This window comes from Scaptodrosophila lebanonensis, unplaced genomic scaffold, assembly GCF_003285725.1.
Source record: "Scaptodrosophila lebanonensis strain 11010-0011.00,11010-0021.00 unplaced genomic scaffold, SlebRS2 tig00000001-arrow-pilon, whole genome shotgun sequence".
Classification (NCBI taxonomy): Eukaryota; Metazoa; Arthropoda; class Insecta; order Diptera; family Drosophilidae; genus Scaptodrosophila; species Scaptodrosophila lebanonensis.
Genome location: NW_022060529.1, coordinates 3,204,419 through 3,231,323, shown reverse-complemented (window position 1 = coordinate 3,231,323; position 26,905 = coordinate 3,204,419). Strand labels below are relative to the sequence as shown.

Here is a 26,905-nt window from a genome sequence, read left to right as displayed (position 1 = left end):
ATTTGTATCTCTCATTTCGTTTTTTCCTCGCTTTTAGACCTACTAATCTTTCTTCAGCTTTAGCTTCCGCATCCATCTAAAACGTAATATTTTACAATGACAATTTACACTCGTAAACTTCAATTGCCGGTCGAAAACTATTTGAACTTCAAATTTTGAGCTGTTTCTATTTTTCTGCTCATGATTGTAAACAATTTGTGTGTTCGGATGGTTGCGCGTGTCTGTTTGGTTTTTTAAGTAAAATTGCTTGTAACTAATGATGTGTGTTTGATGAATTTCACATTTATTGATGCTCTTTGTTTTGATTCAGAACAAGAAATCGTGTTTATTCATTAGCAAAAGAATTTCATATTTAAGCTAACGAGCTACAAAGGGCTCACCAAATCAAAGAAAAAAACACTCGTTGATTTGCCATTAAAAGCTACCAGCCTCTTTCGCTCAGTTCCAATTTAAACCCATTTTGTTTCGTGATTTTTTTTTTATAAATAAATCAATAAACAAGCCTTAATTTATGTGCCACAAAAGTTAATTAAAAAATCAGCAAGGGTATTTTGCTTTGGCTACAAATCATTCAAAATGTCACTAAATTATAGCGCACGAAGCACCAAGGAAGGACTGAACATGAAGCTGAAGTTAGAGCTGTTGGTATGTACAGAAACATCGAAAGCACTAACTGCTTCGTCTCTCGACAAATTAGTATGCACAACAGGTTAAAAATTGACAAACGCCAGCAAGCCACAAAAAAAAAGAGAAACAGACAAAGTAGAAGGTAAAATAATAAAAGCCATAAATAAACTTAAATTGGTTTTGTAGCGAAGAGTGAGAAAAAAAAAGTGCGAGCTCAAATACAATCAAATAAATTTGCGGGATACCACTTACGGGGGTAGTATCAGAATAACCCGAACTTACGAAACAATATAAAACAATAAAATGTTATCCAAATTAACAAAACAGTGTTTGTAAATTGCATCTTAAAGAATATTAATCATTTTTTTTTTAGATAATTCGTTTCGATTTAGGACAATTCTCCATTTCCCGTTTCCGAAAGCATCGGCCTGCTTGGGAACGATTCATTTGGGACTCAGTCGTTTCTGAAAGGAGTTTATACCGAATATAAATGTTTCTGAATTGCGGAAAAGAGTTATGCAATGTTTGCAGTAAGTTTGGTAGAGTAGAGCCAAAGAGATTAAATGTTTTACATTTTGTCCAATCATCTACTTTTTTTTGGGCTCCTCTCATAATTTTGTGGAAATGTTTTCCAGCCAGCTGCTGACAAAAAGCAGCTCGCAGTACAAACTGAAATTTGAGCCGCAAAATTTGATATACTCGAATCAGCATATGGCAGCAATTGCAGCTCGAGCGCCCTCAAAAGAAGTTTCAGGCTAACTCAGTGGCAAGTTGGCGAATGCAGCAGTCAGAACAATTACAGGAAAACAAAGAGCAGTCAAAAAGCCAAAACAAGCCCAAAATATATGCTCTCCAGTATATACTATAATACGAGTATGTACGCGTGTATATGTATGTATGTATGTGTGTGTGTGTATATATATATGAATTTAGGTATGCTGGCTGGCTAAAAACAAGTCGAGTGCCCAAAAGGGTCTTAGCCCAGCGAGCGGCTTTAACGATGTGCATGTTTATGCGCTGCGTCGACGTCTACAGCGATGGCGGCGACGGCGACGACGACGACCACGACGTCAACATTGCCGCAATCGCAGCAGGCAGGTTGGTTTCGTGCATGTGTGTACGTGTGTGTGTAAGGTAAGCGAGGCAGCAGCCAAAGGTGCAAAAGCGGCGGACAGCAACCAGCGTCGCCTGAACGCTCAGACATTTAACTAGTGACTGAAAAACAACAACAAGTTGAAGGAAAGAAGGCAGACAGCGAGAGCAAGAGAGAGAGAAAGACAACAAAAGCAACAACGACAGAAACAACATCAACATCGAGGCACAACGAATGTAGCTTGTTAGCAATGAACACGGGTAAGGGTTCCAAGTTAAGACGCTGATGCTGATGCTGATTCTGATGCTGTTGCCATTGCTGTAGCTATTGTTGTAGTTGTGTTTGTGCTGTTGTTCTTTTCGGATCAGGGCGAGGGAAGTTCGTTAGTTGGTCTGTACGCCAAAGGCTATGCTAAGTGGCCCATTTCGTATGTACAGGCTTCGCAACAAGCCTTTAAATACATACATATGTATGTATGCACATACATATATACTTATGATTCCGATAGCACGTATTATTCGGACTTATACGGAGAGTAATACCTGCAGTAAAAATGTTTACATGAAATAGGAAAAATACAACTATCTTAACATAACATCATTAGTAATTCATTGTTTCTTCGTGTGTAGAAGCGTTTTGGAAACCATTTAGATAAGTTTTGATGTCGAAAGCACTTAGGGAATGTAAAATCAGGGCATCACAACAGTTGAATTCAGACTCTAAGATCGCTAGTGTTCCAAAATTCAGCACTGGATGGCCAACAGACCCATTTGTATTTAATTTGAATGCTGCGATCTATTATTTAGTTAATAACTTGGACCATTTCTCATTAATAAAGAGCATGAATAAATCCAATCAAATCCATCCTTTACTTTTTGTTATATCATTCAAACTTATTTTTAAATCAACCAAATTTTAGTAAAGTGTTCTCAGCGCACAAAGAATATTCGAAGCATCTCCTTAAATTACTCATCTAGTCATTTCAAAACAGTTTTGTTAATTTTTTAAAGAATTATTCAATGTCTTCAAATACGGAGCCATGCTTGGGAATATGTTGCTGGTATTTCGAAATCGAACAGGGCGTCTTCTTTATTGGCATTGTGTATGTGCTGCAGGATATTGTGAGACTATTTCTGCATCTTGCCCTCTTCTACTTTCCCTTTGGATTTTGTAAGTCTTCCCTTAACCGTTCTCCCGATTCAATGTATGTAAAACACTTCACTACACAGTGCGCAAGTTTCATGAGTTAGCAACGAGAGAGCCTGAGAAGTTTCAAAATGATACCATCTCTTTGGGTCACAATAGTGAAGACTATCTCTATGAGATGTTCGGTGAGATGCTACTTAAAAATAAAATCCAGGCTATAACAATACAAGTATTCGATTTGTCGATAGATGTCTTATTAATTGTGGCTGTTCTGATCGTAAGTACGCGTACACATCTGTTATATATTGGGATTATTGATGGAAAATAGCGCACATATCGTACGCATTAATAATTCAAGCATATATCGAGTGATTCGCTATTAAATCGTGTCTAACATAGATATATACGCAGCAAAGTTTTATATTACTGGTAGTGTGGCTTGGCAAAGCGCTTCTTGTGTTAATTCTTTATTTTGTTACCATTGGAGGTCTTATTGCATATGGAAAATATTGGATTGCTCTTTATTTTATCATCATATTCCGTAAGTTTTTAAATGATTTGTGAATGTAAGCCCACATATTAAATTATGCGCTTGCAGTACTTGAATTATACTTTTGGATAATCGGTTATATATATTTTATGTGGCTGCGCTACGAAGAGTCGAATTGAATTCGTGGAAATGGCACATTAGCCAGCGCTGGCCGTAACAGTTAACGCTTTACAGCCAAATGTTGATTAGTTTCTTAACACATTGGCATTAACAAAGCTCGCGTCATAAAAGCCATCAAGTAAAATTTTAACTACATGCCTGCAAGAGATCAACGAATGGACAACGAGGGGAGTGCAACCATCGCTGGCGAGCTGATATCTTGTTAATTACACACATAAACGAAGCGCAAAGATATGAGCAGTCAGTGTAGACATGCAGGCAGGCAGGCAGACAAGCAGACAAAAACAGTGGAAGCTCCCTAACAGAATCACCATTCACAAAAAAAAAAGTTCAATCTTTGAAAGGCTTGTGTACTTCAATGGTTGAAGAAAGACAGAAACTAAAGCTAGATCTATGAATGTAAACATTAAATTTAAACAAAGAATTCTGTACATAAATATACTTCAAAAATTGATCTTATTTGCCTTTGAAAGCCCATTGGATGGCATAAATTTGACCATTCTTTGGGTTGATATCATTGTCTATCATTGAACTAGATCGCTGAGCTATGCCAGGGTGATGAGCGCGAAAGGGGAGGTCGAGGGGATGGGTTCTCTAGGTTCGCCTGAGGTGCCAGTAGGTTTATGGCCAGGGTGTTAATATGTGCGTTTTTACAATTGAATAAAAATTTAATTAAGGATTCATTTCGAAACAGGCAATACTAACACGGTAGCGTTAGAGTTAATATGAGATAATGAATACAAAAGTTAACAATAGTAAATTTATCATAAAGAAGCAATGGGTTCCCAATATTAGGAGGGAAAAACATTCAACTGGCCAACCGATGTGCTTCAAGCATTTAGCCAGTTCGTGCCAGTTATCAATGTCTCACTGTACATGTATTTATACATGGAAGAGCTGGACAAACGAAGCACATCCGTACAGTAACAGCATAAGCAGCAGTGGCAACAACCACAGCAGCAACAACAGGAATGTTTTGCCTATCGATATTTCCTTTTTGCAATTAACATTTGTGGAACATACGTAATTACAAGATTACGATAAGTGATAAGCACAAAGAGCGAGCAAGAGTAGGCGCAGAAAAGAGAGAGAAAAAGAAAACAAACAAGTTGAGGTGAGGTGAGGCAGCTGCTGGGGTTCAGTTTGCAGCTCTTGTCGTTAATGTGGTCGCTGATAATTTGCATATTGCATTTGCGCGATAAGCTTGGGCAATAACCCCAACTGTAAATACCAGCCAATTTAGCTGGTAATTCTTGGACACAGATCCATTAGGCTTACTATGTGCAACACCCGGAACACAAATCAAAATTCGTTGCTGCCAATGTTGCCAGTGGTGATGCAAACGAAACCGAATTGAACGCGATTAGTTGGCGTTGCACATTGAAGCGTTAATAGTAAATACTCATTTGAAAGCATTGCCCAAACAGACAGACACACACATTACAACAACATTATTGTTTAAATTGTAAAGTGATACTCTTGCAGTGCGCTGTTGAGAGTTTGCTTTTGGGTGATTGATTAGTGCGTGGTCGACCGCCCTACCGCATGTCGTTTAGCTTAGTTGGCGCAAATGCAATTTACAATGATATGCAGTACCAGCAATGTGAATTGTCTAAACTAATATCGTTGTCCATAATACACTTGAACAACATTGGCCAATTATTTGCTCTTTCTGTGTTTTAAAACATAACTTTATTCCCACATGAGCTTGGACTGCGAACTGTATATACGAGTACTCTACTGCTTCCGTACTTTCTAATCTAACCTAATCTATTAGAAAGCACTTTTTCCTATTTTGTATTTGGACATCCATGGCGTTCGAAATGAACAAATTTTTAATACAGAAACTATTTTTAATTCAAATTGTTTCTATAACACTTATGTATATAGCATATGTGTCAGTGATCTGACTTGTTCTCGACATATTATCTGTGGCCTTCAAAAAGAAGCCTTGATGCTGTATAACATGTGGCCTACCATGCTTTAAAATTAAGGCTTTTTATTAACTTCTTAGATGAACTTTCCAGTGATGATTTAACAACTTTACAGCACAGATTATCACTCGCACAGAATTTATGTTAGCTATATATTAATTTTGTATTTTAAACGTGCTGTGTTAAACATTAACAGCAACTTGTTGGCCAGTGTTGGTTGACGTGTTAAAGGCTTTAATTTGCAAATGCCAACGAGAGGCGCGCACATAAAAAAGAACCAAAGTGAAAAGCAAGAGGCGCAGAAATGAAATCAAAATCAATGTCAACAACAGGGAAAAGGACGCATGCTGCAGGGGGTGCAGGTGGCGTTAAAAGCGCTTTGAAGTGCAGCTAACGGTTGTTAGCGTACGGCGTTGTAAATAGAAGCAAAGCAAATAGTGCACAGCGCCGGCACAAAAAAGGACAAATGTGCGGCTCTCCCACAACCAACCACATACACATGTACGAAGGCAGCATTTACAATGCAACAACAACAACAGCAGCGGCAAAAACTTTGCGCTTAAGCTCAGTAGTAGCTGCTATGAAAAAAGACAGTTTAAAAAGGAGGCTGCATCAGCAGACAGGGCGTCGCCGTTGACGTTAACGTTGACAGGCACTGTAGGGCAACACTTTGTGAGCGCGTCAAAGTGTTAAAGAAGAAAGTAAGCAACCAAGGGGAAGGTACGGGGCGGGACCGGGACTATTCAGTGTCAGTGTTGCCAAGTCGTAAGCTAGGTAGCGAATTGTCACAAGCTTTGCATTCTCATAAAGAAACTGAGCTGGCTTCTACCACCCATATTACAACAGCGTTACGATATGCAAAAAATATCTTCAACAACTAAACATATTCAGATCAGACTACCTAATAAGTTTATATAACTCAGTCAGGGCACTGACATGCTTTATTCTCTACATTAGAAACTCTTCTTCCAAAGACACAGTGACAAACAAATACAAAAAAATGGAGTATAGCGTCAGCTTAAAATCAATAATAATTCATATAACAACTGGTTCAGTAAAAACAAACAGTTTTTCTAGGCCTTTGTTAATTGCTTTGAGCTAACTTACAACAATGCTATAAATCCCGCTAGACACAGTTTTGAAATACCTCCCGAAATCGGCCTTAGAAAAGCTCAAGAGCTGACGGAAAAATCGCTAAATTGCCAGCACTGATGTGTTTGTTGTGTGTGTAGATGCATGTGTTTCTGCATTTTCTGTTGCGTATTTTTTTGCGTTTCTCTACCGTCGACAATTTGAAGTTTTTTACAAATTCCTTTTGCAGTATGTCCACTTGCTTTGTGGCGCCACTAACACACCACATACTACATCCACATTTTTTCCTACTTACTATACTTCTATACTACTTTTCTACGTGCTAGCCAAGGCTTATCTTTTGCTCAAACAGAGTGACCGCTCAGCACACACTCCACTTTCCGGCTGCACAGTACTCAACGATGCTCAACGCTTTTGTACATTTGCCTATTTTTCATATTAACTTGACCACACTCTGATGTTCAACTTTTATTTATTTTTCCTTCACTTTTTTAATACTTTGCTCTGGACTAAACAAAGACGCTTTGTGCATGGCTTTTTTTAACTAAGCAGGCGGCCAACTCAAAGATCCAAATTATTATGTGTAATGGTCGCCGGCATTAAAATTAAATTAATGTTACTTTTATCGCAGCTCGGTGCTACAAAATTAGCACTTGCGATAAAAAGGGCTAATATTTGTCCCAAAGCTTCAGGCCCCTATCAGCTGTATTACTCTGAAAGCTTTAGTTAGTACAACTCTGGGTTTTGGTTGGAATGTAAAGCGCATCTAACTTTACGCACTTCAGTAGTTCCCTGGAATTAGGTGTTATAAAAGGATCTCCGAAAGTATAAGAGCTAGAATAACCAAACTTGGTATACAGATTCTCCTGAGACCGAGAAAGGACGAGTTTGTTCATTTTTTCTGATCCACCCCCCACTCCCCCCCTATTAACGATTTTCTATAACTCCCGTAATTCTTGGAATTTTGAACTAGAACTAATAAATAACATTAAGCGTATATGCACACACACTTTTTGATTTCACCATTAATTTTTTCTTTTGTTTGATACTAAAATATTAAACTTATTTACTTTTAATTATATGTTAGTGAATAATATAAATAACTACTTGTTTTTAATTTTGTATACTTATACTGAACAAGTTTTCTTCCATGAATTTATAAACGACTATTATGTTTGAACTTTCATTTGAATTATCATGCTACTAGAAATATAATTTCTCGGAAATGTTTATCTTTATAATAACTCATGCCTATTATTAAATTCTGTTTAAAATGACTTGATAAAGTTTTATTTTTTCTGGTGACATGGGGACATACAAGTAACTAGAACATTTACTATAGGGGAACTCCATAAACAATACTCGCATTGGAGCTTCATGGTTGGGTGGGTATAGAACGCGAGCATCGACTTCCATCTCAAGATCTCGCAAACTAGCTAGACATATATTCTGATGCAAGAAGCCATCACCGTCAGTTTTCCTCTCCCGTTTAATTGGCCTTTGATTTGTTTTAGTTGCTTTGTTGGAAGTAGGCCTTCCAAAATTTAGTTTCAGCAGGGACTCTATAATAATTTAATTTATGTACTTAGAGTCTTCAGGACACAGCAAACCCACCCCACCCCGAAAGAGCTATGGTATCAAAGGGTCCCGACCTCCGCTGTGACACCGTCGGCTCACGCTCTCTGGTTTTTTTACATCTAGCCAGGATACCTCAATGTAGATTCAATTTACATAACCTGTTGGTGCTCTATGGGGAGCCCAGGCGACCCGATAAGTTTTATATCAATGTGTAGTTTATTACATAAACTTATGGCGGCCTACGGGAGGCTAAGACAACCAGATAGCCCTCTACATCTTGCATATGGTCGGGTCAATGCTTTGTGCATTTCAAATAGAAGTATATATGTATGTACATACATACAATTTAATGTGGACAACGTTGGCAGGAGGCGTACGCAATTAAGTGCCCCACCCTTTCTTTTGACTATTTAGTAACTACTGCGGTTTTTTTTATTTTAATTAATTTTTTTGTGCAGCTCATTAGCGTAACAAAATCAACTGTAGAGTGGCATAAGCACTAAATTATGCTCAGTGCTTAATCAAGTTAAGAGCGTGCTAGAGACTAAATAAGTTGTGGTTTGAATAACAGCAGAAATGTTTGGTGGCAGCATCATCATCAAAGTCACATCGCACTACAAAGCGCATTTTAGTTTTATTTGTAGGGGGGGCGGGCGTGTGCGCTCTTTTTCTTTGCCTTCTCTTGCCAAACCCAAATTGTCAGTCAAAAGGCTTTTAACTGATTTGCGGGCGGGAGGAGGTAGAGCGCATAAAAGTGCAGCCGAGGCAGCATAAACCACAAAAACAAGCTAACGGCACTTATGCCTCGCTCACTCACTCGCTCTTGCACGCACCACAACATTGCTAGCTTTGTCGCCTTCTTCTTCTTCCATTTCTTTTACTTCTCTGAAGTAGGTGTGCATGCGTGTGTGTACGCGGGTGAAGAAAAGTAAATGTTAATGAACTTGTGCAGCGCGCCCGCCAAAGCAGGCAGCACTCTCGAATTAATTGAAATGCCATCAAATGAGTATCGATTTTCCTTTCCAAGATTACTTTTACGTGCATCCACATACCTACATACTTGTACATACATACCTACATATGTGTATACTTTTGCAAATACGTTGTTTGCAAATTTTGTAATTTGTATTGCATTTGAAAGCATTTTGTAATGCGCTGATGTTGGCTTTTGATGCCACAAAATATGTCTAGGTACGTATATGAATGTATACATATGTATATGTATGCACATATGTACATACATATGTATCAATACTTAAGTAGAATGTATTTCAAACCGTTGGTGTAATTTAAAGCCTAGGAAAGTAATTACAAAACAATAATATGAAAGCCGCTTAAAATAATGAGAAACGAGTAGAACGTTGAAGTCGCGCAAGTACGATTCTTACATACCCTGTACACCTTCAGCTAACTAAAATCATTTTTGACTCGCTCCTCGTTTCTAATGAAGAAAGGCATTTTTTCACAAACGACGCAACGAAGTACAAGTATATATGCATGTATAATGGCACCGATTTCCATGTTTGTAACTACATCTGGCCATATAGTATGTATAAATGTGTGTACATTCTATTGAATGGTGCTTGTCTGATGTATTGTGTACTTACCATTCTTGTATTGCCAACTGTTGGAGACGCAACAGCATAACAGGAGAAAGCATATCACAACAAAGCTCTGACGACTGCTTCGGGCGCAAAATAATAAGCCCACGGAACTCGTCGTTTTATTTGCACATTTTCGTTTTGTTTGATTGGTTGCTTTTGTATTTGCAGTTATTATTTGGCACAATTGTTGTTCAATTTGTTTAAACTTAATGTTAGAAGTTGTATGACTTGTGTATGGCTCTCGAGCCATTTTACACACACTCTCAAAGACGCAACGACATTTGACATAAAAAAGGGCGAGGATCGGTCGCACCTGGCTTCGTTTGCCTGATTATGTAGTTTTGTTTGTTTGTATGCATATGCGTATGTGTGCGTATCTCAATTGTTAAAAACAAATATCGTGTACTTGTATTTGTTTCTGCCACAAATAAAAATACACTTGCGATATACTGAAAGAGAATGATTGTGACGCTTAGTAAACTTGTTTATTATTTAATTATTTATTGAGCGCGCGTGTGTGTGTATTTGTCACATTGTTGTTGTTTTTGTTGCTATTGTATTTGTAATAAAGAAGCATGCGATAAACGAGCAAATTGCGCCACTCTGGCAGCAAATTGTTTGGCTGGAGGTGGTGGGTGCCTGCCTTTGCAGCATGCCGCTATTTCCACAGTTGCTAAATTAGAAAAATGTCGGTGATAAGAAACGCGCACGAGCTTTGTAATTAAATTTTGGCCGGGCCGATTTAACAAAAACACCAAGCGGGCTGGGAATATTTATGAAAATAAAGCGCGTTATTTTAGCGCCGGCAATATTAAGTTGAGATTTCCAATGGAAAATTACACAAAATCAAAACAAACGCTGACATACAACAACAACAACAATAGACAGACGGACGCGCTATAGGGCCGATAGAAAATGCGCTGCTGCTGACGTACGACGAGCAGGCTGTAAATTTAGCTTCGCCTCGTCGGCCAGAATTGTGTGAATTACGCACATATGTACACTAGCATTAGACTTGCTTTGTTTTTAGGTAAATTTTGTTCGTTTTTACGATTGACACAAACACTTGCACGCACACAGAACCGCACACACACATGCACACATGAGCTGCTTGCACGCGCTGCACATCCGAGCCGCACAGACAACACACAAAAACACGCGAACCGTCTTCGAAACTGAACTAGAATGCAGTCAAAAACAACAATAATTCATTATTCACTAATAATTTGTTGCAAGTGGCGCGTTATGTAGTTGCGCGTAGCTATTTTGTCGACTTATTGTGGTACCAAATTATTAAATACAATTACACCTTGCGTCACTCGTGTTGTTGCCTCGGTGCTACCTCCGCGAATAATGAACACTAGGGATGTAAGAAAAACATCGATTGACAACAAGGCGTTGCCATCACATAAGTAGCGGTTGACTGTAATGGGTAGCACTATAGGTAAACAACGGTTGGCAGCACCGAAAAGAAAAAGCACTGTCGTAACAACCTGCTTTTATTATGATCAAATGCAAATCCGCGCATTCCTATATTTTAAATTTTTATTCTTATCTTACAACTTAATTACAATAAGAACTTATGCTAGGCATGGTTGTCCATAAACTGCATCTCTGACCACAAGAGGAGAGCATTTGGTGGTAGTGGGCGCGGCTGCGGCGACAGCAGCATTACAGCCTGTCGTTCCATGTCCACCTCAGTACTTTAAATAAAATATGACATTTTTCAATTATCATGAAAAAAACTAAAGCGATAATTACTTACACACAGCAGAACCCAGCAACATTGGTGCCAATGACGTCGTCATCGATCGACTCGGCAAAACTCAGGGCCAGTATGTGATGCAAAAGGGCTTGGGATGGCGTTACAGCCACAACTTTCTTTTGGTTGTCCTCGGCTTTCATGCCAATTGGCATACAGGAATCGGGTAAAGGTGGCGCACCGATCTTGTACAAGCGTAAGTCCGCAAATTTTACCTCAAACGAGAACGGATAGAATGGCGCACGCACATTGCCATAGAAATATTCTTTAATGCGCTGATCTCTCGCCTCATGTCGCACCTCCTTACTGCGCTCCACAACTCCACCGCTCTTAGGGAGCAGCACTACTTGAACATTTTCTGGAACGTCTCGCAGCAGTTCATTATAGAGGCGTTCCTGATCCAGCACAAAAATGGCACAGGCTCCATAGGCCCGCGCAGCATGCAACAAATGTGCATAACCAGAGCCCTTGACCCAACCACAAGTGTTGACAATGATGCCAGAGCTCTTTGCTGTATTGAAATCGATTAATTAATAATGGTTTACTTGTAATGGCACTGCACCGCTGTACATACTCCTTTTGTTCGCGTCCAGTGACTTCAGCGTCACTTCTGCCATTTTCGAAACGACGGAATTGTAGAGCACGCTGTTGCCGCTCGGCGATTTGTGGCCAACGTGATAGACCAGGGGAGCAGTCTTTGGAAAACCATCTTCTACACTGGCCGGCCGTTCGATGAGTATTGTCCCCACATTTCCTGGTATGGCAATAGCTCCTTGACCCACATCAATATCTGCATAAAGTGGACGACGTCCGGCACGCACCGCATAGTTTAGGAGAATACGACATAACGTGCTTTTGCCCACATCCAGGGGACCCACAACCAAGGCAACAGGACCACGCTTGTCCTGTTCCTCGGCTTCTACCCGAAACTGCTCAAGTGCGGCATGACAATTTACATATTGAATCATTGGAGTCTCCTTTGATACATAACAGACATCCATCTTTCCAATCACTTGCAGCACGCAGCCGTGGTATGTGAAAATTGCAACCTTGGCGCCCATGCAAAACTGATACTTCTTTTTCTTTACCAGCTCTGTGCCGAAAAGCTCGGCGAATCCGCTTACAAGCTAGAATTGGTTCAGAAGAGTACATACATATGTAGGTTTTCAACGAAATTTCAACCGGTAGTGGGATTACTCACCGACACCAGGACCTTGGCATCTTTGTGTTCGATTTCAAATCGTAGCTCTGAGTCTGCCTCCAAAGTATACTCTTTGGTTTCACTAGAATCCTCGGTCATTGTTATTTTGGCTATTAAAAATTATGCTTTGCCTTTTTCACGCTTTTGTATACAAAAACTGTGGTCAGCTGTTTGCGCCAGTGCTACCTATAAGCAGATATTTTTAGTGTTTTTCAGCACTCTGAGGAGCATCAGCTTGAGGACCGAAAAAAAGGCGCGATTTTATTCGAAACCAACGATATCGGATAGCGTTTATTTTGAAAACAATTATATTTGCATTGCAATAAACAAGAATGCGTCCAATTAACAAAAAGAAAGGTGCGCAACGTCAACAGAAAGGGCCTGCCCCGTTTTTGGGTGACACCTCCATTTCAGACGAAGCCACAATATTGGAGTCGCCTGGACGTGATAGCCGTAACGATACAGACTATGGCTTGGAATTTACCACAACTGGATTAAGTGCAATGGGCATGCAAAGTCGCTGCTCCACTATGCGCCAGGAGCAGCGTTCATCTCAACAGGATAACATAACCAGCAGCGAAGATGACCAAAATGAGAATCGCCCGCCTCCAAGTGCAGCAGCTAGGGCAGATCCGACTCCACGACCGCAGCAGCAGCGCCAAAAGCAAACAAGTGTAGGAGCACAAAGACGAAAGCAACGTAAGCCGGAATTTCATATGCGTAAATTGGCGCGGGAAATTTTAAAATTGCAAACGACGCCCAACAATTTAATACCGCGACTGCCCTTCTCTCGCCTGGTGCGCTCTATAATTATGGAATTCACAAATCCACCTTTCTCCATCTCCAAATCCGCTCTGGAGGCGTTGCACGTATCTGCCGAAATGTATTTAACGCAACGGTTCCAGGACGCCTATTTGCTAACCCTGCATCGCGGTCGAGTGACTCTGGAGCTGCGCGATATGGCGTTGATCGCATTTTTTTGCAAATCCCGAGGCGACATTTAAGAGGCTTAGTGGCTTAAGTAGTTATATATGTATTTTAACTGTTAACTAAGACATTTTAAACACATTTAATAAAATTGTATTTTAGAAGGCTAAATCGCCTGGCGAGTCAGTTTTAAAGGCTTAACTCACGCCAACTAATACATAACACCTCAGGCGGCTTTAGTTTTCCTAAATATATTTTCCACATATATTTAAGCCAATTTTTGTTTAAAAAAATACTTATAAACAAAAAATCATACATGCATATGTTCTTTGTTGGATGAAGTTTAGTAAAATGAAAAAGCTTTATAAGCTATCAAAAAAAAAAGTCTCTTGATTTGTGTAAAATTTTGTATTTTATAGAATTAGAATGTTTTACTTTATTCATCTTGATTGCAATTCAATCTTCCCTTTTCACCCGTTCACAACGATTCGTTGTGGTTCGCTGATTCTAATAATGTAGAGAACAAGTAGAGGTTCCATGTAACAATCGTTTTATTTTTCACGCACATCATGTTGAGTTTTCCTTCATACATAGTATGTTTGTTTGTATGTATCGGTATATGTAACATAAAACATAATCCATTAAATAGTTTTACGATCGAGCTAATCGTGACAACGCAATTGCAATTTACGAACTAATTGAAATAATTTCGCTCTATATAGAATTAAAGTCAAATTAATGCGCTTTTTGAAATGAGTCACCATTTAGAATGTGTGTATGCATAGTGTTGTATGTAAATAACGAGATGTACATACACATCTATGTAATTATGTTAGTATGTAATAGCACTACATATAAATGTATCTATGTATATATGCTTGATGGTTACGAAACTAAGCGTACATATAACAAACAGCATTAAACGATTCTCTCGCTTTCATAAATAATGTAGGTAACATAAATAGATTTAGGCGCGTGTCTATACAGCGCCTTTTCGCCTTCGTATGATTTTTTGCTTTGCTTTTATGTATGTATGTAAGCGCAGTTAATTTTTGTTTCATGTGAGCTCGTTTCTACTAAAACACAATGAAAATATAGAAATTAAAAACACCGCAATTTTCACATTAAATTATTCTTTCTGTTTGTTATCTTCCTTGATGTAATTTCGATTAATTGCACACTACGCCATCTTGTTATTATATTTTAAAACTCTGTCGCCAATTTTCACTTAAAATTAAATTGAGCTTTTCCGCTTCTTGTTCTTTACTTTAATGCTGCACACGTCGAGCCATTTTCTAGCCTGTTTTTGGCATTTAATTGAGTAAGCAGTAAAAAATACTGCATACTCTCTATTATAGTGTTAATTACAATTTTTACAAAATATATTCATATTATATAGCATAAAGTGGCCTATATGCGTCTATAATTGATAATGGCTCGTGTTTGTTTGCATGCAGCTTAAATTTAGTTTGCTTTACATCTTTCATCATATGCTCATTACAACAACAACTGCATATAATTTATGCTTAACCATTTTTTGTTTTTGTTTTTTTTTTACTTTTCTAACATTGACGGTGAATTTTGTTGGGCTGTGTTTACATTGATTTAACTCCTTCCTCATTATAATCTATCTTTCGCGCTGGCGCTGGCTAACGTCCCTCGCATAAACATACATACGTAAATTTATAATAAAAAAACTAATTCATTAATATAATTGAAACCGTCCTCATCCTCTTAGTGCGGTTTATTCTTGTTTGTCAGGCGCGTGGACTTTCGATGTGAGCTGCCGCCATTCTTGTCGGCATTACCGCCAAAGCTACTCTGGCTGTGGCTGCTGGACGTATGATGATGTGTGCTTGTTGCCGTGCTGGCCATGGACGCGCCCTTGGGCGTGTAGGGTATTCTAAAGAGATCGATGCGCAAGTGCTTGCAAATCTCGAGACAGACCTGGGCACAATAGCGCAACAAATCCTGTGTGCCCCAGATGAGTGTGAACCACAACAGCCATAGCTCAGGCACTATGCAGTTGAAGTACTGATTGAGGAACAATAGAGCGGGTCCCAATAGCGACCAATCCAAATATTCCATTTCCGCTTTGGTCATATGCGCTATCTGCATGTAAAGAAGTAGAGGAAATTAATAATAATACATACATACAGGTTTAATAAAAATAATTTCACCCCCACATTGTACTAAAGAGGTATTTCTCCATTGGTATTTCAAATACAATAATCTATTGAAATTAAAGGACTCCATTAATAATCGTGCAGGATCTAATTGGATTGCCCAAGCAATGTTTGCAGTTTATTTGTAATAACTAAATCAAGCTCTTTGGTTTACTATATAAGCATGTAACCTTAGTCTTTAAACCATAAAATAAAACGGGAGAATCCAAAACCCAGTTAGGGAGAAGAGAATGGAGTTCGTTTTCATAGCCGAGTAGGTAGAAAAAATCACTAAACTGGAATAGGAACTCAGCTGTTCTTGCTGTGAACAAAATTAATGGAGCTTTTTTAAGTCAATAAATCTACAATGTTATTGTGTGTTAACTTCATTATGGACTACTCCCGTAGAAGACTTGTACACTTATTTAAGGTTGGAGGCACCACTTACCACAAGCTTGTTGGTCACCTTGGCTGCCACCATGCCAAAGGCCATAATGTACAGCGAACAGTTCTCGGTGAAAATGTTTTCCGGCGACTTCTGTGCGATGATCAGAGCCGGCAGCACCACCAATGTCAATGGTATGCTGGGGGACAGAACGCTGGTTCCCTGTAGGGAGCATGAGCGTTAAAATAAAATATTAATACAATATGATCGAAAAGATGTAGAACAAGGCCAGTTTGGGAAGTGTGCCACGTTGCCGAACTTCACATTTAAGTACAGTTGACACGCAAAGATATTAAGTTACAGTTAAGAGGCACATTTTGCAAACTGGAACACATTTTATTTGATAATTTTGTGATGCAAATAAAAAAATTCTTTTGGCTGTTGTGTTTTAATAGGACGTATCAATTTCTAAACGAAATTATACATATTTTATATATTTTTTCATTTACACAAAATATCGCTATTTATTGGTGAGATGTGCTTGTGGGTGTCTGTGTGTGCGTGTGGCGTTTAAGCAAAGCCTTTAGAGCCCAAATACCAAGGCAATAATATGCATAGTTCAACAAGGAAAGCAAACCATAAAATATTACCATTTAGCAAGCAACTATAAAACTACAAGTGCTCCACGCCTATAGATAACAAGCATAAATATGTACATACACACTTATTATATATACGAACATGGCAATTGCTCTACAACAAAAATAAAGCATCTTAATTAATGAGTTTTGGTAAGTGTTTGAAATGTAACTATAGACGGACAGATAGTAAATCAAAACCTCAGCTCAGTATTTGCTTGAAAACAAGGTGTGTCCAGTGTGTGTCTGATTTCGTATTGTTTTGCACCAACAACTATATATCGAATTAATACGAATTAAACATAAAATTCTTACTGCAACCGATGATCCATTTTTGCCGCAGCCTTCGGTTAAAATGCATTTTGCATAACGTAAAGTTAAAAGTAAATCTATGCCTGTTGCAAAATAGAACGGCAGGCAACGCATTTCGCAATCAAGGTAAGGAACCTGGGTTTGGATTGTATTTTGGTTTATGTTTAGTTGTGTTGTTTGCGGAATTAGTGATTGTAAAAAGAGAAAGATCGCTCATTAGTCGGAATTCAATAACAACTTAAACAGAACGTAGTTATACAAAAGAAAGACTTTAGAAAATATTCCAGAAGTTTTTTTTTTAAAAGAGGAGGTCAACAAATAATACTAATTAGTAGCTTAGAAGCAAAATTATACAACGATTAGCAAATATTTCAGGAAAGTTTGTGTTAGGACCAGTTCGAGATAATGGGATATTTTAGATCGGGTATTATGTGGATAGGTACCACCGATCTAGTTCTAAGTATATCTATGCTTCTTTGAAGAAACGGGTACCCAATCTGCAATTTAACTTTAAAAAGAAATTAAATATTTTTTCTATGCTAAAATGCACTCATTAAGATGATAAATTCCGTTTCCAAATAATTCTAACAGCTGTTGCTCCTTTGATCATTTTTTTTATTGCAATTTATAATAAAGGTGCTTTTTATAGGAGTACATGTATGCAGTAAGTAAGTGAATGAGAGTCGGTTAAAGTTTCAGAACTTCTTTTCACAGTGTTGTGGGTAGATGCTTAAAAATTAGAAAATCTAAACTACTACATAATTATTGCAAACTCAAGTCACAACATTATATACGTATGTATATATGTATGTATGTATATGAAAAACCAAGGATATGTCGATTATTAAGCTCTAATTTGTGGGTTTTAAGGCTACCAATGCATATGGATAATCCCAAACAAATGATAAATGATGCCTTGATCGAAGACCCCAACCCATAATGCATGCACCAGCAGCCGACCTCATGAACTTACATGCTATAGCCCCAGTCGAACCTAAGCCGCTGGTCGAATAGGTCCCAGAGCTCAACCCAAATAAAACCATCTTCAGCCAATTAGGGAAACAAATTTAAATGCAATATGTGATTAGTAGGGGACCACATAAAACCAAGCGTAAAAATGGTACATTGTTAGGGCCCATCAGCACTATGTTAAGTCCAAAGTAATGGAATGTTTTTCATTTTAGTAGTTACATATGTGGTAGTTTTGTAGTTAATTCAACGGATCGTTTGTGGTAGAATGCTTACAGCAACTGAGGAACCGTTTTTGCCACTGCCTCCTTCAATAAACATTTTTGAAAAATTGATAATATTCAAGGCATAACCGAATGTAATAAATACTAATATTGTATAATTCCATGAAACGCCCACGATTGGTATCTATTGTAGATGAAAGAAGATTGCAAGAAAAGAGAACAATTTTGGGTTTAATAATAACAGAAAAAACGTTTTAAAAAATAGCTCAGTTCTGCTGTTGATGAGAGACTTGTGTGTGAATGAGGGAGATAATTTTGAAAAGATGGTTGTTCGGTGTGAGTGGATGAAAAGAGATAAGTTAGAGAAATTTCATTTGCTGAACTTAAGAGCTAAACTTAGAAAATATACGATAGATATTTCATAATTTATACGACAGTAGTATAGCAACTTCATTGAATTTAGACCCAAAACCAAAAATTGGCAATAAATATAAGTACAAATATACATAATATAGATAACGTAGAGGCTAACTTCACATACAGACAGGTGGACTAATATAAGTAAGTATATATATGTATGTACATATACGTATAAGAAGAAAACTGGACAAAGACCAAAAACGTCTAGGCACAAATCCTTACGTTAAGTTAGAATTAATTCAAGGCATTCACTTAAAACTAGGAAAATATAGATTTATGTGAAATCCAAAATTAGTGTAAGTGTTGCTTTTAATTTGGCGAGATGTCTGAAGCATTAGAGTAACAACAACAGCGGCACAAATTATAGTTAAATAAAGACAGGCAAGAAAAAAAGAAACGCACGCAACGCCCCCTGCGAAGAAGCCAATTCAGCAGATTTGTTGTTTTTTTTTTTTTTTTGTATTATTATTTTTGTTTGCAAGCAAAATAATTGAAGAGCAAATTGTGTGATTTGGAGTTTGTATCTTACAAATTTTTTCACTTAGCCAAAAAATATTTTTTGTTGCGTGTTTATTCGGGCAGCTTTTAAAAGCGATCTCTCGTGTGTTTATTGTATGATGTAGTAGTTGTTGTTGTTGTTGTGTTTGTTTGCGTGTTTGTGCTTTTGTGTATTATGTCCAACTTACGGCAACTGTTGAGCCATTTTTGCCAACACCACCGGCCACAATGACGGAAAAGACATAGGCTAGAGAGAACAGACCGCACACAATGGTCGCGATTGATAGACCATACCATATCTCTATATCACCAATGCCGATCTGTGTGTAGGTGTGAGCGTGTGTGTATGTGTGTGTTGTTGTTATGATTTAGTAGCATTTGTAGTTGTTGTTGTTGTTTGTTGTAGTAGTGGGCAGGAAATTGGGCACAATTAGAGCGCAATATATAGAAAAAGAGGAGAAAAAAAAGCGCGCGAGCGTTCGGTGTACAAAAATGTACATAGAATTAAAAGTTATTGGACAATTACTCGTACATAACGGCGTATTAAACATTTATAAATGTATACATATATAGATAAAGGAATATATGCTTATTTTTAAATTGAGCGATCAATAAACAACCCTGGTTACATTAGCAGACATAGCCTGCTGTCCTGTTCCTGACTATTCCTGACAACTATTCTAAGTACATTAATAAACATTCAGTGGCCTTTTCAATACTGATTTCCGCATAGCTTTAAATAAATCAGCTCTTTTAACATAAGCGAAAAATACTGATTCTAGCATAAACATAATTAAAGAAAAAAAAAAACACTAGACATAAGGCTTAAGAAACTATAGATAAAAAAATTAAACTTCCGGAAACATTTCTTGAAAATGAAAATGTTAATCAATTTAATAACACGGCCAACACAGGCCTTACCTTAGTCAGCCAGAACTCAGGACCCATAACAGCTGATACCAGGTGGATGGCAATAATGGAAAACTGTGCCTCCGTAACATCGATGCGTCCAAAGCGCAAAGTACCCGATACATATGTCTGCCAATGAGCGCAATAGAACAGCGCAATGGCGCAGAAGCACTGAAAATAATTATGAGTTTCATTAAAAAGGGATCGCCACACGATAATTGAGCATTGCCCACTTACCTGGAAGAACAGCCAATTGGGATAGTGGCCCAACTGACAGGAGATGCAGGCTGAGAGAGCTACAAACACGGTCGATATGGAATCACAGCCATGATCGAAGAGTTCCCCCAATGGAGAGCTCGTATTCGTGCGCCGCGCCTGTTTGCCATCAATGGAGTCCAGACTCTGATAGATGAACAGACCGAGTGCGCACAGAAAGCAGGTCCAGCGAGGAGGCGCGTCTACACCATTGGGACTATAGCTATAAAATAAAAGAAAGGCACAGCGAGTGTGAGGGACAGTTGGAAGAAACAGAAAACTTCAATACTAACACGATATCAAGTTTGCTTAAATGTGTCCTCATCTCTACCCCAATGCTTACTTAAACAAATGTCTAAAAGAGATTCGGTAATGAGAGATCTGTAAGGTGGCAACAAACTAAATAATATGACGTCATGGCCATGCATCGCACGATGGGCAAAGTTCAAATTCACGGCATTTGTCGAGAGACACTAGCATGCTAGTTTAGCTTTCATTATCACCGGGCTGCTGTTAAACACGTCATACATACACTTACACCATTGGTCAATTGAATAGGCACACACAATTAAATTTAAAGAAGACATTGTCAAATCTAATCTGTATTTTTCACATACTTATGCTATCAGAGATTTCAATAAATTGCGTTTTGATGAATACGTTCGAACATGTACATGAAATCATTCGTTATGGCAAATGTAAAGTGCTATCAATATCGATAAACTATATCATATAGCTTCCATAGCAACAGCTAGTACAACAATAATAATGATGACGGATAATGCTGATGGCAGAGTATTCAAGAGTCGCGCTGGCACAACTAACACATAACCATAAATTCCGTTTATGAATAGATACCAAATGATTGTGTTTCTCAAGCTAAAAGACATGCCTGATACCCGTGTTGTTTTATGGAATAGAAATCTTCGGAAACTGTGATTCTGTAAGTCAAAACAAAAGTAGCATTTAAAAGCGTAGCACGGTATATTTTCAATATTAAAAGAAGAGATTCCATAACGTCGTATGCCAATAAAATATACAATCTGGATTAAACTGAGAACAGTAATCTTCTTGCATAAAATTATTACAAGTAAGGAACCAAGTTATTTGCACGAAAAAATCATTTTCACGACATCATGAAAAACCACTAACATACTTGTAGTTTGCACAAGATTCAAATTGGCAAGTTCAGAAAAGCATAAAACTAATAATAAGAAAATAACAGCGTAATAATTTAAAAGTAATTCAATACTTGTAACACTAGGATAAGGCTTATAAATAAATGAAATGAATAAATGAAAAGCATATTCAATCAGCTAAGAAGTTTTCAGCGGCAGCGGCATTCTCTTCGCTCTCTTCTAAACTATATGTTTGTTTAATCATCCATAGGTGCTTCATTTTCTGCCTTCATTATACCCTGTACCCTTATTAGTTTTGTGCGAGTGTACATGTAACACACAGAAGGAGGCGTGGCAGACCCCACTAATTATATATATTCTTGATCAGCAGGACAAGCCGAGTCGATATAGCTATGTTCGTCTGTCTGTATGAACGCAAGGATCTCAGAAAGTATAAGAGCTAGAATAACCAAACTTGGTATACAGATTCTCCTGAGCCCGAGAAAGGACGAGTTTGTTCATTTTTCGCGATGCACTCCCCGCTCCCCCCCCCCCCCCCCTATTCACGATTTTCTCCCGTAGTTCTTGGAATTTTGAACTAAAATTTGGTAGACACATCCAGTTAGTGATTATATATCCGTAAACCATTATTTCATTAGTTTCATTATGATAGTGTAATTAGAAAGAAAGTTATAGCCATATAACCAGGCCAATGCACACATACATACATACAAGTATGTACAAGTACACCAAAACGCATAGACACGATTCTGATGTAAATGTAAATGTATGCATACATATGGAATATTTTAGATTTAATTTAGTTAATTAATTAAATTAAATTAATTAAATTAAATATATTTATTTTTTTGTGGGATGGTACAGGGTATGTAAGAGTTGAGCCTGCTCGACTTTACCATTCCTTTCTTGTTTTCTACATACACATCTGCGTGACACGAAAAGTTCATAAAAATGTACGGAATTTAGAATTGTGTTTATCAACATTGTTGAACCTTTTGGTGTTCTATTTAAGTGAACAGCAGTGCATAATCAATTTATTTAGTATACAGACGCAACTGAGCTATCAGCTGACTTTTAATGTAATTACTATGTCGCAGGGGAATTGTTATAAATTATTTGATGTACAAAATAAGTAGCCGCAAAAAACTAAGGCAAACAAAAGAAAAAGTCACTACCACTGACCCACAAATGAAACAGATGAGCTGTACATACACACCAATATACATAATATATACAAGTGTATACATACATATGTATGTACTTTGTACAGAGCTTAACAACAAACACATATCAAAACGACGACAAATTCTGAAAAACATGAAAACATTAAACTCACAAGCAAAAACAAAGGTCGGCCTAGGCATTAAACCAGTTTGTGAATCAATTTCTTTTTGGTTATTTTTGGAAGTTGTTAAATATAGGCGACCGGCAAATGGAAGTGGAGTGAACAACACGTGAGGTTTATTTATAAATTCTCATATGTACATACAAGTATGTGTCGGTTGAGTCACGATAACAGTAGAAGTGTCTGGCATACCTCGTAGTTGATTGAAGTTGACAATTGATAGAGACAGATAAATGGAATGGATCTGGGGGAAATCGTATGACCACGTGTGTGAATCTATTGGATTGAATGGGTTGCAGTAAAAATAAGGGGAGGTTTATGTGCCTATTAATAATTAAATAGGCGTTCAGTGGGCTGACATGGAACAGTAAAGCTTGAACTATTTATAAAAAGGACGAAGGTCTCGAAAAGCACAAAACCTTACATCGTTAATGGATATACATACTTACATATATATATGTTTGGACGTATTTCTATTTATGTTTGGGAGCCATAATTATACCCTGTACCCAAAGGGTAAAATGGAATAATCTATAATGTGAATGTGTGTAAAACACAGAGCGCACAAAGTGTATATTTTATTGATCAGTGTGACATTTTCGATTGATTGTTTTTTATATAATATTCATTTCTAAAATATGCAGAATTACCCTAAATACCCCTGAACAGCCAACGCATCAGTTTTAGTGACTGTAAGGGCATTGCTTCCTTTAAGAAATTCAAGTGTTCAGGCGATCTAAAAGTAGCAATCTGTACAAGACTTAAATATTTAGATTAAATATTCTATACTGCTATTGTTATGTACATATCTTTTCTTGTTTGCCGTTCAACTTTATTTTTATTATTTATACTGCGACTGTTTACAACGACTTTATTAACAATTAAGTGCTATATTTTGCACTTTGAAAACTTGTATTTACAACGAAACAAGTGAACATAAGAACATACTATATGTGTATTCAAAGAAATCGCTACAGGTGTAGGGCAAGGTCAAAGATTATTAATAATTTAACTAAAATCAAATTAAAGTACAGAAAAAAGAGTATATTTATTTATTAACTTAGCGGATAGACCCTTTCACAAATTATCTGACGTAGTCAACCAAAATTGATCGAAATCGGGCATGTGTTTAACGAAGCTTTTGCATTTTTATCGCAAATACTTATACTTAGGTGAAAGCCGTTGCTATTCGTTCATAAATGTATGTATGTATAATGAAAATAATATTTTTAATTGCAGTACGGTTGAGTTCTTTCGTTTTATAGTTGTACAACGTGAAACGGACAAAGCTAAATCAAAAACCCACAGCAAATGCGACTGTTTTATTTTTCGTTTGAGTGACATGACAGTCTTTCTCTCTGCCTATTTATGTATTTATTTTTTTGCCTTTTCAATTTGTGAAGCACAAAACGTTGCCATTAGTTTTTGGCTGTTTTGTGAATCACTCATGCTCTCATTACCTCATAGGCAGTATACTGAAAAAGCGAAACAAAGTAGGAAAAAATACGCATAAATAAAAATCAATTGGAAATGCAAATTTTTTGTCGTTTAATTCAATCAGAAGGAGGCATGAGGGAAAATCGCGCACAAGCTTAACTTTAATTGAATATCAAACATGGACACATGTGTACGAATGTAGCTGGAAAAGCTTTGCCCATTGGGTTCAATTAAATTGAACTTTCGCATGCGACTTTTTAAGTGACATTTGTGATTTCTACCGCCGACGCAGACAACACCTGATAAGGCAGCACACAAAAATAATAGAAAAGGCAACCGCAATAGCTAGCACGTCTACTATACTAGGATGGTTTCTGTTTTACTTTTATTTATTTATTCAAACGACAAAACGTCTAATAGCGCCTTTTGTTGCAATACGCCATAAAATGCGTCACAAATATACAGCGGTAGAATATCTAGATTGCGATTTTTGCACAACAAACAAATGTTAAATGAACACCCCGAGACGATGTCGGGGCTGTCGCTCAGGCGGCATTAGTGCTATCTTATCTGCATAGGGGACATGCATATATATATATATACATATATATGTATATACATACATACATACATGGATACAGCGCAAATGAGGGGGTGTCAGCACTTGAGTGTTCCTAGTTTTGATATGGTGATATGGTCAGACATTGCGAAACGAATGTGCCGTCTCTCCGATTAAATGCGATGAGACGAGTGAACAAAAAATTTATAAAATCGCGTATTGTTAAATTAAGTGTTACTCATACGCATTCAAATATGAGTAATATGGCGCGCAGCAGGACATTCGTACGGACAGTGCTGTAAGGCCCATATTTAATGTAGTGTGAACGCCACAGAAAATCTCTGAAAAAGTTCAACAAACTTTTAAGCTAGAAAGCAAAGTTAAGGCTACATTAAATATATGCAAGCTATTGCGCAAATCCGTCATTTTCTTCAGTTTAAATTAAGTGTAATTAACACACTTATTTTCTTGTACATTCATATATTTTTTTGTATTTAGTTATATACAGAGTAAAGGTAATTAAAATTATAAGCTTTGGTAGTCTAAGCTACATATGTATAGGCGATGTTCTCTAGCAAGAAAAGAGCATGAGTCAAAGTCGAATGGAAATTCAGTGGCGGCTGCAAGTATGACGAAAATCTGCTGCTCATGAAATTGAAATGAAAATTTACACAGAGAGACGACGATGGCAACGATTGCGACGCCAACGACATTGAAAGCACAAAGCAAATGCACTTGACCGTCAAGAGCAAAAGAAAATGTGCAATTTTTGAGGGTCAACATGAAAGTGAATTATATATGTGGCTGCCTGACACACAAAAATTTTAAGCGTTGGCGCAGGGGTAACAGTTTAAAAACGTGGCCCTTGGAATAACCAATTATAAGCAACTTGATGTTGGCTGACGTGGGCTGAATGCATTGCAATTAAATCAGGCGTTGACACAAATATATTTGCAATGCAAATACACACATGTTCGTCGTTGTAAGCCGGTATACTTGTACATATAAGCTTTTTTAAGGGGGACTTACCTTATTAATATCAACGTGGTCACAATATTGAGTATTAGGCCCACAATTGTAATTAGATTTGGAGCTAACCAGAGCGGTGTTTTTGATACCAGCCAGTTCCACCATGGTTGCAACAACGGATCCATCAGGCTGGCACTAAAGCATGAGTATTTATGTTCGCTGAGTTTGCGCAGCTGCTGGGGTGTGAGTATGTAGTGGTCCTTGTAGTTAAATAGATCCATTTTGTCTAAGCGGGTTGCGAGCCGTAATACAATATATAGTTTGTATAGAACAATAACAAATTCTTCACTTGGACAGCTGCTTGCGACTATCCCCACGCGCGCTAACTTACACGACACACACACAGTGACTCTCACGCGCTTTTGGCAAACAATTTTCACTTGCTTTTGCAAATTTTACTCGCGCGCATTTGTGTACGTGTACGTACGGCGTTGTGTGTGTGTGTGGGTTGGATTTTCTCTGCAGCGCCTCTGCTGCTTCACGTGTATAGCGGAATTTTTCTTAGCACCAAGAATCCGGAGACGGCGAATGATTTGGCTGCGTTGAAGGAGCGCACGTACACACAAAAAGATCCACACGCACGCTCTGTATTATCAACGTTCAAGGAATATGTGTACTTTATGCTATAAATGTATGTGTCACTTTTGCATATATTTACAAATTAATTTAGTTGGAGTATGCGGGTCCAATTTGCCCGACGTAATCGCCGTGCTACGCTGTCAAAACTGACGTGCATGGCACTAGCTGATATGATTACCAGATCAACATTGTTTTTTAGTGTTGTTAAACGATGCTCGCCTGAGTACAGAGCTATGATATCGATAAGTCTTAGAGGTGGCAATCACATCGCTACCTAAACGGCACCCATCCGTTGATTTTAAATGTCAATTTAATTCGATATAATTTGATTTATACATATTTTATTAAATAAATCAGTTTTCACTTAAAATATTTCCTCACTTTTACATATTTTCGTATGTAATATTT

The 26,905-nt window shown here is 37.7% G+C and overlaps 4 protein-coding genes across 6 annotated transcripts in view; 1 reads left to right on the top strand and 3 right to left on the bottom strand.

The window, feature by feature from the left end:
- The window catches only part of LOC115628148 (low-density lipoprotein receptor-related protein 6), a 41,932-nt gene extending 30,911 nt beyond the window's left edge, over positions 1-11,021 (bottom strand). The window contains exons 1-2 of the mRNA XM_030524123.1: positions 10,739-11,021; positions 9,748-10,193 (exon numbers count right to left, since the gene is read on the bottom strand). Of these exons, the coding sequence (XP_030379983.1) occupies positions 9,748-9,994 (247 nt within the window). The 5' untranslated portion in view covers positions 9,995-10,193; positions 10,739-11,021. The remainder of the gene's footprint in view (positions 1-9,747; positions 10,194-10,738) is intronic.
- A 254-nt stretch (positions 11,022-11,275) lies between these two features.
- LOC115633945 (protein CLP1 homolog) lies at positions 11,276-12,850 on the bottom strand. The gene is made up of 4 exons (XM_030531462.1): positions 12,708-12,850; positions 12,081-12,633; positions 11,510-12,017; positions 11,276-11,447 (listed from the first exon to the last, which is right to left on the bottom strand). The coding sequence occupies exons 1-4, from the start codon at positions 12,804-12,806 to the stop codon at positions 11,330-11,332; spliced, it is 1,278 nt and encodes a 425-aa protein (XP_030387322.1). The 5' UTR covers positions 12,807-12,850; the 3' UTR covers positions 11,276-11,329.
- A 141-nt stretch (positions 12,851-12,991) lies between these two features.
- Positions 12,992-13,963, top strand: LOC115634088 (histone H3-like centromeric protein cid). The gene has a single exon (XM_030531643.1). The coding sequence runs from the start codon at positions 13,040-13,042 to the stop codon at positions 13,709-13,711; it is 672 nt and encodes a 223-aa protein (XP_030387503.1). The 5' UTR covers positions 12,992-13,039; the 3' UTR covers positions 13,712-13,963.
- Positions 13,964-14,750: 787 nt separating this feature from the next.
- LOC115622818 (cholinephosphotransferase 1) lies at positions 14,751-26,628 on the bottom strand. 3 transcript variants are annotated; one of them, XM_030516894.1, is made up of 7 exons: positions 26,577-26,628; positions 25,919-26,503; positions 20,392-20,632; positions 20,167-20,325; positions 19,434-19,565; positions 16,248-16,406; positions 14,751-15,746 (listed from the first exon to the last, which is right to left on the bottom strand). In XM_030516894.1, exons 2-7 carry the CDS (start codon positions 26,137-26,139, stop codon positions 15,369-15,371), a joined length of 1,290 nt encoding a protein of 429 aa, XP_030372754.1. In that variant the 5' UTR covers positions 26,140-26,503; positions 26,577-26,628; the 3' UTR covers positions 14,751-15,368. The 3 variants fall into 3 exon arrangements, with proteins under 3 accessions (XP_030372754.1, XP_030372762.1, XP_030372770.1); XM_030516902.1 differs by lacking the exon at positions 19,434-19,565 and adding an exon at positions 18,380-18,511 and having other exon boundaries at positions 25,919-26,609; XM_030516910.1 differs by lacking the exon at positions 19,434-19,565 and adding an exon at positions 17,138-17,269 and having other exon boundaries at positions 25,919-26,609.
- Positions 26,629-26,905: the final 277 nt, after the last annotated feature.